The 14756-nt window shown below is 48.9% G+C and overlaps 1 protein-coding gene across 1 annotated transcript in view; it reads right to left on the bottom strand.

Annotated features, from left to right (window-relative positions):
* The window catches only part of LOC103296960 (myosin-13), a 47386-nt gene that overhangs the window by 24170 nt on the left and 8460 nt on the right, over window positions 1–14756 (bottom strand). Inside the window, exons 10-18 of the mRNA XM_008153586.2 lie at window positions 13222–13360; window positions 10572–10690; window positions 9745–9894; window positions 9459–9629; window positions 8335–8644; window positions 6289–6362; window positions 6108–6195; window positions 1348–1465; window positions 833–956 (exon numbers count right to left, since the gene is read on the bottom strand). Coding sequence (XP_008151808.2) covers window positions 833–956; window positions 1348–1465; window positions 6108–6195; window positions 6289–6362; window positions 8335–8644; window positions 9459–9629; window positions 9745–9894; window positions 10572–10690; window positions 13222–13360 — 1293 coding nt within the window. The remainder of the gene's footprint in view (window positions 1–832; window positions 957–1347; window positions 1466–6107; window positions 6196–6288; window positions 6363–8334; window positions 8645–9458; window positions 9630–9744; window positions 9895–10571; window positions 10691–13221; window positions 13361–14756) is intronic.

Genomic DNA, 14756 nt, shown 5'->3' with positions numbered 1-14756 from the left:
AGCTCACACATAGTAAACAGAGAAGAGCCCAGAAAGTGACCTCCGCTCTCAGCTGTGTCCAGATTGGGAGAGATCCAGACTTCTACCTCCTCGCCTTCCTCTCTCTCTGCCCATCCGAGAAGGCTGGCCCCACTCAGGCCCATTCACCCACGGCCCACGTGGGCAGAGCTTCTTCGGTCTCCATGATGTTCCAAGAAGCAGGGCACCCTTGGGGGCAGCAGGCTCCTCCCCAGCAGGGTGGATGCTCTAGAGTTGGGCCAGGGTTGAAGCCGGCCTTTGCATCCAAGTGACCGTGACCAAGTTTCTTACTTCTGGGGAGTCTACATTTTCTGACCCTCCCATCAACCCCCTGAGGTCAGGACCACCTCTGTCACCACCAGCTTCTTGGGGGCTCAATGAAACGTGTGCAGAGGATGTGTCACAGGGCTCCCTCAGTGCACACGAGCTCCATAAATGGAGGCCATTTCTGGGGCGATAGCTCTTCCTCTCAAGTCCTCACGGCCCCTGGAATTCTTTCCACGTTCTCCTCTCCCTTGGGCTCCTTCATCTCCATTAGAGTGTCTTTACTCTATTCCCTCCAGGACACCCGAACTCCCATCGCTTTCTTCGGCGGCTGGTGGGGCTCCCACCTCCAATTTAGCCTCTAGACTCTTAACAGCCAGCACCGAGACAGAGACCTCTGTACCCAGTCCCTCTTCCTGGGCCACTGGGCAGGGGGCGGTCAGGCTGAGCAGATGGGGAAAGAGACCCCTTTCTTCCGCTCAGCTAGCAAGCAGCCCAGGGCTGTGGTTACGGGGGGAAGGTGGGGGGGTCCAGCTCCCCCTGCTCTCACCTTGGTGTGGCCAAACCGGTACTGCCCCCGGTCCACATCGATGGAGTTCAGAAGCTTCTCGGAGGCATTTTTACTGTCAATAAACTGCCCTTCCGGGATGGCGCTGGCGTTGAGGAGCCGGTACCTGGGGAGGGAGGACGCAGGCCAGTCCCGGGGCTGCTGGCTGTGGCAGCTGGGGTGGACCATCTCAGGGGGGAGGGCCGCTGGCCACACAGCCTCTCCTGAGGGTGCACCTTGCTCCTCGCTGCTCAGGCCCAGGGGCCACATAGCCCTCTGAGGTCCAGGCCAGCGAGGCCGCGCCCCCCTTCCCTCCCTCCTGCCATGGGTAAGGCTGGAAAAGGAGTGGTGTTGACTGTCCCTGGGCAGAGGACCACTCCCTCTTCCCCAAGAAAAAGACAGAGCCATGGACACCCTGGGTAGGGGGCTTGTGGGCCCACCACACACCCCGCCCAAGAAGCACCCTGGAGGATGCAAAGGTGCCCCGAAAGCGAGAGTGCGAAGACGAGACCACCCACCGCTGTTTGAAGTCGGCATAGAGGATCCGGCTGGGAAAGCCTTTCCTGCAGATCCGGATGCCCTCCAGGACCCCGTTGCAGCGCAGCTGGTGCATGACCAGGTGGTGGTCCATCACGCCTGGGGAGAGAGTGTCCGGGGCCGTCGGTGGCCTTCTCATCGTTTTCTTTGGTGCTTTGGACACCATGAGCCGCTCCGACACCCAGACTTGAGAGGAAAGGGTTGGTGCCAGCTCCAGGGTGGGAGAGGCTGGAGCTTGCCTACGGTCTCAGTAGAAATAAACCCGATTTATTGGGTGGACTCTACATCCCATCACCATGGGAGCAAGAGTCAATATCAAATATTGATGTTGACCCTGTTCATGGTCCTTGGCTCTGTAGCTAGGCTCCAAGGGAGGCAGATGAGTGGGGCGCACCCTCTGGGCCTCCCAGCGAACCTCGAGATGCCCTTCGGTCTCTACCCAGGGACAGGGATGCAAATGTGCAGGCTGTGCGCTCAGTGGGAGAAGAAGGCCAGAGAGAACAAGGAGGGGGGGGACTGTGGCAGGGGCGGAGGGAGTTGCTTGCAGGGCAGTCATCTGTTAAACACGGAGCAGCTGCCGCAAAGCAGGGTGAGCACCAAGGGAGGGGGCAAGAAGGGGAGCCGGAGGGACCAGACCCTGTGGGGAGGCAGCATGGTCACTCTTGGCACCAGCCTGGGTCAGCCACAAATCAAACAAGGATCCAGAAAATTCCGCCTTGAGACTATGAGAGGGGTTAGAGGAGAGGCATATGGCTGCATAATGGCTTTTAATTGTGAGCTCCCCAAGTTTCTAGGGAAGGGCTAAATCTGGTTTTGGCCTAACCTTATGGAAACTTCTAGAATGCTCAAAAGTTCCCCTGGCTGCTGTGAGGAGAGATGATTATACATTTATACAATTTTCAAGATTCTTCTAGAGCTGTACCACTGTCTGGTCTAGTAGTCTTTGGCCGCATGTGGCTATTTACATTTAATTCAAAATTCATTCAAGTGAAAGAACCACTGTCTTAGTTGCACCAGGTACTAGCCACATGTCGTATAACCATACTGGGCAGCCCAGATAGACAACTTCTCCATCATTCCCAGAGGTCCTAGTGGAGAGTGATTCTCGAGGAAGAAGTGGTTAAGAGCAAGGAGGAAATGTGTCAGAAACTCGGAGAATCTCTGACGAGAGGGAACCATGGAAAGCATCCAGTCCAATCCCATTGTTTCTCCGCTGAGGCTTCTAACCTGTGAACTTGTTTACTAGCCGTGTGAACTTGTACTTTTTATGCCACAGTTTCCTCATCTGTAAAATAAATATAACGACGGTATCCACCTCATAAGGCTGTTGTGAGGACGAAGTGAGTTCACCTGAGTGAAGAGCTTAAACCAGCCCCTGCCACACTGAAAGGGGCACAATAGCTAGCTACTCGCTGTGGCACTTTGAGCACCAGGCTGCGTTCATGATGTGGCGGACTCATCTCCACCGGGACCAGGAGCAGAGAGAGAGTGCAGACAACCCTTTCAGGCAGAAGAAAGTGGAAACGCCATCATTTTATGCTGGGGAGGCCAGAGCGCCACTCTGCTTGCCAAACATGTCCACTCGGTGGGGACTGTTGCTAGTTCCCACAAAGCCGCTCTATAAGGCGGGAGGATGCTGAGGGAGGCTGGGCCCGGAGAGGGGAAGTGCCTCGAAAGGTAATAGCAGGTCTGAGCCTGGACCCCCGACCCCCGTGGCCCCTCAATTCCTGCAAGCTCAGAATTCGGGGTTGAGTTCTCTTAGATCCCTCTCTATGTCCCCCTCAACCCAGGCGGAGGCAGTTTGTCCATGAGAAAGACCCCCTTGCCTTTGTACCAGCAGGCAAAGCTCCTGCGAAGGTCCCCAAGCTACTGATTCATCTTTCCATCTTACGTTGGCTGCAGGATATTTTCCTCTTTATCCCCCCTTAGTTATTCCTTCGGCCCCTCCTTCCTCCAGCTACTTCAGCCTTCGTGGGCAGTGGTACTAATTGTGTGTTTTATTTTCTGTGTTTTATGATACTTTGACATCTAGGCGCCGTGTTGGCCCAGGAGAGACTGCTTTGCCCAGAACCAGCCAATTCCTAGAGATGGCAAAGTACTCCCCTACGGACACGTAATTCATAGGCGAGCCAACCAATCCAGAGCCCGTCGCCCCCAACCACTACCTGAATCGGGCTCTCACCCTCAGGGCCTGTATTCCCAGGCCCTGCTCCCCCGAGGGCCAGGTGCCCGACACCTAAGGACAGCCTCTACCCCCAGAGCCCAGTGAAGGTATTCGAACCAGCCAATCCCAAACCTCCTCCCCGTGCCTCGCCCACATCTTCCTGTGGAAACCACAATAAAGGCTCTTGCCCAGGGCTCCCCACACTCCCCTTCCTCCTGCCTGACCCTGGAGGTCCCCGAAGGGCCCTGTGTGGTGCGGTGGCCTTTTCCCCTTGGCCACTGTGAATAACTGTCTTCCAGTGCAGTCGCCTGCTGATCTGCTGGCCTCCCCGACCTGAATAATGACAGACCCACATTAAAGCAGCAGTGAGTCACCCACGGGCCCGTGCACAGCACACACTTGGTGGGATCCAGGTTTGCCACAGAGCAAGCGCGAGGACTGAGCCCCGAGCCCTGTTCCGAGGGGCTCCAGCTCCAGCTGGCGAGAGAGGCTGTACCCCTGAGTCCTGGAGGACAGCGAGGACAGCTACAAAGCACCAAGGGCGCCCGTGGGGGGAGGGGGCTTGTGGCTGGATCAAGGGCCATGGCTCCAGCCCCAGCTCTGGGCGCCTGGGGTGAGGCATTGAAGTCTGCATGGTCCCACTTCCCTCTCCTAGAAAAGGAGTGGCCGCAGTGCTTTCCGGAGTTGCCCAGGCTCCGGTGTCAGCGTGTTAGTCTACCCCCAGGCTCCTGTATCAGCGTGTTAGTCTACCCCCAGGAAGAAACAGAGAGTGCACGAGCAAAGGGGGTGTCAACAGAGAGGGAGGGACAGAGGTTTCGGTAAAGTCTGCCTTCCAGAAGGAATAGTAACCCAATGGATTACCAAGCCCCTGGGCCCCTCAGGTGCAGTTTGGACCCAGACGTTCAGTCTATTTCCCCTCACCTGACACTTGCAGGCCATGTGCCTTACAGAAGAGTCATGGCACAGGTACAAATCCATAAACAACAATAATGGAACTTGATTTTCTTTAAGACAATGCAAGCCAACAATTTCATTTGATGCTTAACCAGAGAAACAGTTCTGTTCCTACACTGGAGGGAACTGGCTGTGCTGGGCTCTCAGGGAGGGGTGCAGCCAGCTGGGTTGGCTCTCGGGGAGGGGTGCAGCCTGCCCCAGATACCGTGCCTTTAACTTAGACTTCAGAACAGAACTTCCATGGAAAATAAATTCCACTAAATATGTAGACCAGGTAGTTTGGGGAATTAAAGTTTTTTATTTTAAGTAATAGTAATAATAATTCCCATATTATCATTATTATAAATAATGTTATTCTCATAATGTTTATCATCCTAAATATTATTATCCTATAATAATTATCATTATTATAATTGACAGCCAACATTTACTGAGTGTTCACAATGTGATTGGTCCTGCTTTAAATGCTTGCCTTGTACTCATTCATTTACTCTTCACCACCCTCTGAGGTGGGTTAAATGAGTTAATATTTACAAAGTGAGTGAACATTTTATAAGTGCTCATTACATAAATGAATGAATGAAGAGCTAACTAAATAAATGGATGAATGAGCACAGATTTTGCTTTATAGAGCAGAAGCTTAGTTACTGGGCTTAGGGTCCCACGGGGAGTAGAAGGTGAAGCTGGGATTTCTTTCCTCCACTATCTAATTCCTCTGCTCACTTGTAATGTTGCCAAGGCAGGGAGGTTACTCACATTCGGGATAGAACAGCTTGACTGGGGAGTGAGCTACCTTGTAGCCACAGCTCCGTGTGACGGTTCGTTTTTCTCTTTGTGACAAACGACCCTGAAACACAGCTGTACTATGGGAATGTTTGTGACTCCAGGGTTGGGTGTGGTGGAGGGTCTGCTGGGCTGCACAGTGTTCCCTGTACACGTGGTCTCATCCTCAGTTTCCTCTTCTGTAAGATGGAGATCATTACTCCTCGTGCAGAGAACTGTTGTAAGCAGTAGAGGCAATGTAATGAAGTGGCTGACATACCGTCTAGCTCAGGAAACAGCTGTTATTGATGCTGGTTTTATTATGGAATACCTAAGAGAATTACTTGTCAGTTCTGGTGGTTCTTCACTCTGGGGGAAAGGGAACCACAGAGCCCTTTAGGAACCTTATGAAAGTTATGGATTTCATGTATCTATGTCTGTATATGCAATACTTGGGATGTGATTTCATAGTAGGAGTGCCCAATAAACCATACAAGATGCCCAGTTGAATTTGAATTTCAGATTAGCAGTGAATATATTTTTAGTATAAGTATTTCCCAAATATTTCATAAGTCATCGCTCTACTAAGACACTTTTCATTGTTTATCTGGATTCAAATTTCGTGGGGTGTCTGGTGCTTTTCTTTGCTAAATCTGGCAGCTGTTTCATAGATTGTCTAGAGAAGTGACAAAGACTAGAGAGCTTTCCTCAGAGACACAGCGGTGCGTGTGAACACACACACACACACACACACACGCACGCACGCACACACACACGCGCACACACACGCATGTGTGCGCTCACACCCCCAGAATTTTGCACACGTTTCAGGGAGCTCTGCTCTTGTGGGTTCTCACTCACCAGGAGTCTTGGTTTCATTGGGAATCAGACATCGTACAAAGTGAGGGTGAGTGCTCCTCAGGTTGGTCATCAGTTTGTTGAGGTTTTCCTGGGCACAAACCAGAACAAGCTCATTTACCTTAGCGAATGCCTCACTGGGCAAAACAACAGCAGCTGGGCGTGGAGGGGGCCAAACACGCACCCTGAACACCGCCGACACGGTCTGGAAGGAGGAGCCCTTCTTCTTCCCTCCTTTCTTGCTCCCCCCGGAGTCACCTGGAGACAGACACAGAGGAGGTGTCAGATGCAGCTCTGAGGACATCACTCTCCCAGCCCTGAAGGTTTGGTTTTCTCGTGATGTAAGAGACCTGAGGGTTTTTACTTGTTTGGTTTTTAATGTGCCTCCAAACCACTTAGATTTGGGCATGCGCACCCTTGTCACTGTGGGGATGGGGTGGGGTGGGGTGTGGACGGCATTGAACTGGGGTAGAACTGAGGTCCTCAGCATCCAAGGAGAATCTTTTCCTTCAAAAGTCAGACCTGATGCTCAGCCAAGTCGCCGGCAAGATGGAGACACCCCTCTGAGGACTGTCCTCTCTTTCATGGGGTTACCTCCTTCTGTGCTTGAGTCCCTGTTCAACTCTTAATGAGAAAGTAACCAGAAGTAATACAACTGAACATTCTCAAGAATATACTACAAGGAATGAGTTGTATAATATTCTTTTCTAAAACATGGAAATTTGATTTGGAGTCAGTGATACCAGGTCTACTTTTCCTAAATGGCTCAATTTCTGATTTAGTCTCTGATATGTCATCAAGATTCATGTGGGAAATATCATGTCTTAGTTTCCCCCGTACTCTCCTCACTCCAATCTCCTGGATTCGTGTTTGGGTTGGGGGAAGATAGGCAGGAAACCACTTCCCCAGATCCACACCCACCGGGGGTCTTATATTTAGAGTCCTGGTGTATCTCTAAGGTTATCCAATACAGTCACAGAGAACTCTGATTAGATTAAAGGAAGATGATGTTAATTGTTCAAGTTTAAATTTGTGCCATTAATTTTTAAAAGGATCTAATTATAGAATGAATGATTATATTGCATGTATTTTCAAACTAAAAACATAAATTTGTCAAGTTTATGCATTTACGATCACCCATGATTTTTAAAAACCCCTGGAAAGCACCCATGTGGCCACTTCTTTTCTAGGAGAGGGAATTGGGACCACACAGACATCAATGCCTCGCCCCAGGCGCCCAGAGCTGGGGCTGGAGCCATGGCCCTTGATCAGTTATTTTAAAAATACATATATGAATAACCTTACAAAGCGATACTGGCTTGTACAGCCACTTTGGAGAACAGTCTAGAAGTTACTCAAGAAAGCTAAGCATGGAGTTATCATATGATTCAGTGATTCCCTCCTGGGTGTATGCCCAGGAAAATTGACAGCATATTTCCACATTAAAACTTATATACAAATGGTCATAGCAGCATTATTCACAATGGCCAAGAAGTGGAGACAACCCAAATGTCCATCAACCCAGATGGACAAAATGTGTATTTACATACAAAGGAATATTATTCATCTATAAAAGTAGAGAAGTGCTGATACATACTACAATATGAACAACCTTGAAAACACTAGGCTAAGTGAAAGAAGCCAGACACAAAAGACCACAGAGTGTATGACTTCATACGCAAAATATCCAGAACAGACAAACCCATAGAGACAGAAAGACCAGTAGTTGTTAGCGGGTAGGGATGTGAGGGGTGAGAAGCAACAGCTAATGGGTTACAAAGGTGATGAAAATGTTCTTGAATTAGATAATGTGATGGTTTTACAACCCTGTCAGTATATTAAAAATCACTATTTTTTAAAAATATATTTTTATTGATTTCAGAGAGAAAGGGAGAGGGAGAGATAGATAGAAACATCAATGATGAGAGAGAATCATTGATTGGCTGCCTTAAAAATCACTAAATTTTTAAAGGGTGAATTTTATCTCAATAAAAAACTATTAAAGAATGAGGTATTGGCTATCACGTCCACTGAGAGGTTTGTCAAGCTCCATAGAGCTCCACATCATAAGGAGAGGAAGAAGGGGAGAAAAGAAAATGGAGATCAGAGACAACAAATAAAGCAAGCTCAGCCCAAAGCTTGTGCTCAACTACTGCTGCTTCATAAGCAGCTTTGGGTTATGAATAATTACACAGAGATTTCCACAGGTTAAGAGATAAAAGAATTTCACCTGCTTCTGCACCAGCATAGTTGGAAAAAAGGAAGGACAGCAGCTTCAGGGAAGACTTCTGGTACAGCCCGACCACGGTCTCATTCAGGGGGTCCTTGTTCTTGTCAAGCCAGCCGGCAATGTTGTAGTCCACGGTGCCCGCGTAGTGCACCAGCGAGAAGTGGGCCTCGGCCTTGCCTTTGACGACCTTGGGCTTCTGGAAGTTGTTGGACTTGCCCAGGTGCTGGTCATACAGCTTGTTCTTGAAGGAGGTGTCCGTGGCCTTGGGGAACATGCACTCCTCTTCCAGGATGGAGAAGATGCCCATGGGCTAGAAGGAGCATAACAGGATTCAATACCAGTCTATTCCAATGACTCCATTGTCTGCAGGAGCCAAAGCCACTTTGGTGCTGTCACTCTGTTACTAGAACACTGGACTGGAAGTGCTGTGAGAGCAAGGCCCTTGGTCTGTTTGGTGCAATGACAGAGCAGCGCTAGACATATGGTATGTGCTTAATTAATATTTTTTGAACAATAGTATATGGAATGAAATTATGTGTATATAAATGTAGCTCACTTTTAGCAATAGTTAGTTATGTCTATGTACATAACTACAAAAGTGTAGTTATGTATACAGACATAAAGTAATATGAGTAATTTTATCTTATTTTTTAAAATATGAGTAATATTTTAAACAATCGTATCTGGGTTGATCAGCATTCACCTCCTTCCAACATAAACAGCGCTCAAAACATTATGGAAAACATTTTTTTAAAGTTAATGTTATCTGTGTTTTCCCAGTGACATTGAACCCCACTGCTCCATCGTCCCTCCTCCATGGGTCATTGGACAAACCAGAAGGGTATGAAATGCCACAGTCCCTGCTGGGCTCCCATCACATTCTTGGAGATAACTGAGCCCTGGGATTTTAACCACCCAGGCACCCCTCTAGGTGTCTGGACAGATTCTGGGTGCTTTCCGAACACTTAGCCTTTATGCACAAGGGGATTCTACTATCAGAGGGCTTACAGCCTGGGGCAGTGGGGTTAGGGGCAGCAGCGTATTAGCAGGAAAGAGTTAGAGCAAAGAGGTGATGGTCCCACGTAAAGAGGAGCTATCCCTGAGGATAGCATTTATTTCTTTACCTTCTCAATGAGCTCGATGCAGGCAGCCAGGTCCATCCCGAAGTCGATGAACTCCCACTCGATGCCTTCCTTCTTGTACTCCTCCTGCTCCAGCACGAACATGTGGTGGTTGAAAAACTGTTGCAGTTTCTCGTTGGTGAAGTTGATGCACAGCTGCTCCAGGCTGTTGTACTAGGTGTTTCAAATGAAAAACAGTTTGAGGGAGTTTGGAAATTCAGTGAGATCCAGTAAAGCGGACACAAAGTGGGAGGGCCTTTATAGGCCAGTCATCTACCCAACAACTCACATCAAAGATCTCAAAGCCAGCGATGTCCAAGACCCCGATGAAGTACTGCCTGGGCTGCTTGGTGTCCAGCTGCTGGTTGATGCGGGTGACCATCCACAGGAACATCTTCTCGTAGATGGATTTGGCCAGAGCACCCACGGAGTTGGTCACCTTGAAGAAGGATCACCCACTCAAGCCTCAAACTAGTGTGTTTATGGTTGTGTTAAGTTGAAACATATGAAGTTGACATCTTGATGATTAAAAACAGTTGGAAATGACAATTTTATGTAGTTCAACCTAATACTAACTATTTCTTGAGGCTTTTCCCAGCTCATAATGTTTCTCCTTTCCTGCGAACTATCCCAATATACATTTCGTTTTTTAACCACTCTGGTTATAACACTTGGCTCTACTTAATTGAACCAGATATGGATATTTGATCCAAGTTGGGTTAAAAAGAATGTCTTTCCTGAGAATTTGGAATTGGGATCAAAAGACACTGGTCTCAGTCTCAGGGCGAGGCTAGAACCATGGAGATATCAATGTGGGAGCTGCAGGGCGGCTGTGGGCAGGAGAGGTGGAGAAAACTTATCTGCCTGGTGAGGACACAACAGAAAAGAAGAGCAATGGCATCCCAGGGAGCCCCAGAGAAGGAGCTGGAGAGAGGGTGCCTGGCTCCAGGCTCCCAGGAGACCCAATGGGCACGCCTTGATTTGCATCCCTTGATGAACCCCAATGTTGAAGCAAGTTTCATATGTATTTCTGATACCTGCAACCCAAACCACTTTAAGATTATGGTGAAAATAGCAAAATACCCGAGTCAACTGGATTCAGAGCATCTCCATTACCTGCTGGACATTTTGCCCTTTAGTGACATACTCATTCCCGACCTTCACCCTCGGACAGCACAGGCCTTTCAGCATCTCTGCAGAATTCAGACCCATCAGGTATCCAGCTTTGTCAGCCACTGAAGGAAGAGGAGAAATGGTATCACACAAAAACAGCAGATGCTGAAGTGTCCAATCGGGCCCTGGGTCCTTCCAGAAATGTTTTCTATAATCCTTCTTGATGTTTTTATGTTCTATGTGGCCAGGCCTGGCCTTGTCCAATGAAGCTTAAATTCCATGGTTCAGGGCTCCAGGTTTTAAATTTTTTTCAATTTGCCTTCTAGACACAATCTTTAATTATAGGTTGATCTTGCTCTACCGATATTTAAATTTCATTTAAAAATACAGTTACACAGTAATATTGGAGTCTGCTAGTACAACAAAATGTTAAACACCTTACTAATTTGTGCAAGACACTGTACTAAGAGCTGAGAGAGAAGTATAAAACCTTGACCCAGTCTTTAAGGGTTGGGAGATGGTCAAAAGTAGTTGACTCTTGGCAACTTGTAGTTCATTGGAAGTTCAGTTAGCTTTGGGATGAGCCTGGCTCCTGGCATTACGCTCATGGTGGAAAATGTTGCTCCCCAGTGACAGCTCCTCCTCGGTGGAGACCATCTCCTCATTACTGGTTAGGGAGTTAATAAAAATCAGCACAGTATTTGTTAAGTGTTTGATAAGAGGCCAAATGCATGCTTTTACTCTTTGTTCAAACTATGGTTTTTTTCTGCTGTGTCCATTTTGGTGCATGGTACCATTATTCTTCTAGTCACTTAATCTTGAAAGCTTGGGGTGATCACGTCCTTCCTTCTCACTAATGACATGCCTCTGTTAAAACTGGCACCAAATCCTGCTCATTTCACCTTCAAAATAGCTGGCATCTCCATTGTTTCCAAGAGCTGTGGTTGTGCACAGTATGGTACAGAGAACCTGAGCTCTGGAGTCAGTCTGCCTGGTTCAAACATTGTCTGTGCTTCCTTTATGCCTCAGTTTTGTCATTTGTACACTGTCTGGGTTGTTGTGATGTGGACCTGGTGCATGGTGACCACTCTGTGAATATTAACCTAGATTGCTACCACCATCAGAGAAGCTCAGCCCCCGCTCCCACTGCCCCCCTCTACCCGTTCCAGGCTCTTCCTGATCCTGAGCACTGAGCACACAGTTACCAGGGCTGGGGGAGGGCTGGGACCTGCTGTCAGATGTGGCAATATGGTCTGCTCTTCCTGAGGAACCTGATACATTTTTTTCCAGCGTCCCACATTCTTGGTGAGTCTGACTGCTTACAGATTACTTCTAGGTTGTCCCACATACGGCTGCGCTACTTGGGATATCCATGGCTTCTGGTGCCTACCACACACATTCTAAACCATTTATCCTGGCACTCAAAGCCTTCCCAAACTGATGCCAAAATAATCACCTTTAATTCTCATCCCTTATAAATCCACTACACATATCCTCTTCTGTAGCCCAAGTGGACCACTCGTTGCTCCTCAGTCCCATCACATTCCCTCCTCTGCCCCTGGCTCATGATATTTCTTCTGACTAGACTGCCCTCTCACCCTCACCTTTCAGGATCCTACCCATCCTTCAAAGTCAATGTCAGTGCCCCCTCCTCCAGGAAGCCTTCCCCAATTACCCCAATCAGAAGTGCTTCCTGCTCTGACACCGAGTTTCTCTCCTGTTACCTCCCCATGTGCACCATTGGGATAGGCAGGATTCCAAGATGGTGCCCAAGATTTGCACCCCCTGCTGGACATTCCCCATATAATCCCCTCTATTTGGATGTGGGTGAAACCTGTGGATGTGATAGGATATTATTTCTGTGATGAGGTTACTAATCAGCTGACTTTGAGTTACTAAAAAGAGATTGTCTTGGGCAAATCTGACCTAATCAGGTGGACCTTTATGATCAGTGCTAATATTAATTCAAGGCTATTGCTCCCTTCTATCATCTGGGGTTCAGTATGCACCGCTTCACATGGAATGCAGTGCGAGAGGCAGAGGCCATATGAGCAGGGCGCCTGGGGGTGGCTGCTGCTGCTGTGAGCCCCTCCCACTGCCTCTGCTGCATTTCCAGGCCTCCTGGGGATGAGGCAGAGGGGAGCGGTGAGATCATCCACAGGAGAGTCCTGGGCAGGAAGATTTGTAACCTGGCCCTTGTTCAGGCTCAAGTTCAATAGATGTCAGAGTGAAGAGAAAGTGATGGGAGGGTGAAACCTAGCTGCCACTGTACTAAAGGCTTCGTCTTCGGCCCGGTGATTAGGAAAGTGTTCTGGATATTAATAATGATATGCACAGAGAGAAGGGGACGTTTGCTTAACCATCTCCTCTCATAAATGTCCACCTTAAGATAACAGGGAAACTGCTGGTGAGAGAGAGCCGTGTGGATGGTGATTATTCCCATGAGAATTATGCTTTTTGTTTTTCCAGGATTCACCACTATAGGGTTCCTTGACCGAGTGAATCAACTCCCCCAGCACGTGCACAATGAGCTTGGACTCCTCAGATTCAGTTTGTACAGTTTTCCAAGAGCAGCTCTGGAGATGAACACAGTTCGTCTCACATGTGCACGCAGGCCAACAGCCCATTCCAGCCCCCGTCCCAGAGGGGTTACCTTCGGTGCCATCGGGCTCCGCCTGCTCCTCCCGCTGCTTCTGCTTGAACTTCATGTTCCCATAGTGCATCACGGCGCCCGTGAGCTTGTAGATCCCAACCTTCTCCTCAGAGCTGAAGCCCAGGATGTCAATGGCATTCTGGGAATTAAAGACAGGACAGCGGTCGCCGTGGGACTCAGGGATGCAAATGCAGCTTTTCTCTGGCAAAGACCTCGCTTAGCCTTTTTGCATAGCACGTGAGGCAGCCCTTGCCCACATACGTGGATGACAGGTGGGGCATAGTAAGTTAGGAGTTAAAACCTGTTTCTTTAATTTAACGTGTTTGCTGGGTAGGTGGAGATTATGGGAAGGAAATGTGAATAAGTTTTGTTTCATTCAATAGGAACTGACTCTAATCCTTTCCCACTGTACATAGCTTTGGGGGGATATTTTCTAAATAAGGCCATTGGGAGCCATTGTGTGAAACAGGGGGAAGGAAGTCTAATGGATAGTGTCTGAGAAACAGAGTCCAGCAGCTTGAGAATGTGGCATTGCAGCCTAGGAATTCCAATACGGTTCAGAACCAAGCATAGTTTAGCACCGGAAGGGAAGATCATTAAAGAGAACACCCTCATTTCTCACATGAGAAAGAACTAACTTTTGCAGAGCCCTCTGTGTATTAGGCATGGAGTTAGGCGCCGTCCATGCTATCTCCTTGAGCCCCTGTGAGAATCTCACAGGTGTACAGATTTTTCCAAACTTCCAGGTGAAGAACAGAGGTTCTAAGAAGGGTGAGTAATAGGCAGGATGCAATAAGACGGGGACTGGAGATAGCACTGGGTCACTTCCAAGCTTATAGCAATTGCTAACTTGGTTTTATAACCACTTGGCCCATCTTCTACTACAAACATTTAAACTAGAAAAGCCTTCTCTGGGGTATACATAGTGATTACATATCCGGGTTTGCAGGCTGAGCCTCATCAATGCCACTGGTGGAGGTGAAATATCCCTGGACGTGCCTGGGGCGCTGGTGGGACAGACCAGGAGGCCAGTGTCAGCAGGACGGTGTTGCAGCATGAAGATCTCTTGCTGTGGCGCCCCCTTTGGTGGAGGGAGAGTTCCCACCCAGAGGTGACGAAGGAGGAGAGATTCTGATCCCCCCACCCTGTGATTCCACATCCCACCCCAGCAGATGCGTGTGTGTCCTGGAGAGGGGTCTCTGAAGGTCAAAGGAGAAAGAACTGTGGCTAAACTGGAAGGAGCCAGGTGAAAGCACTGCTGCCTGGGAGCCTCTTGGAGAAAGCCATCCTCAGAGGGAGCGACCCCCCTCCTTGGCCGTAAACCATTGCTCAGGAGAAGCCTGGGGGGCGGGGGGGGGGCGCAACAGCAGCCCCTGACAGGAGGCGACCTCTGGGGAGAACCTGCGACCCTCAGAATCATGTGGGAGGCCTTTCTCAGGGGCTGCAGGCCTTGCAGTGGTCACTAACCCGCGCTTTCTGTACCTTCAGTCAGTAAAAGCTGGCAAAACCTGGTTAAAATGGTGTAATGGCTCAAC

This window comes from Eptesicus fuscus, chromosome 20 (assembly GCF_027574615.1).
Source record: "Eptesicus fuscus isolate TK198812 chromosome 20, DD_ASM_mEF_20220401, whole genome shotgun sequence".
NCBI lineage: Eukaryota > Metazoa > Chordata > Mammalia > Chiroptera > Vespertilionidae > Eptesicus > Eptesicus fuscus.
This window is presented reverse-complemented; position numbering and strand designations above follow the sequence as displayed.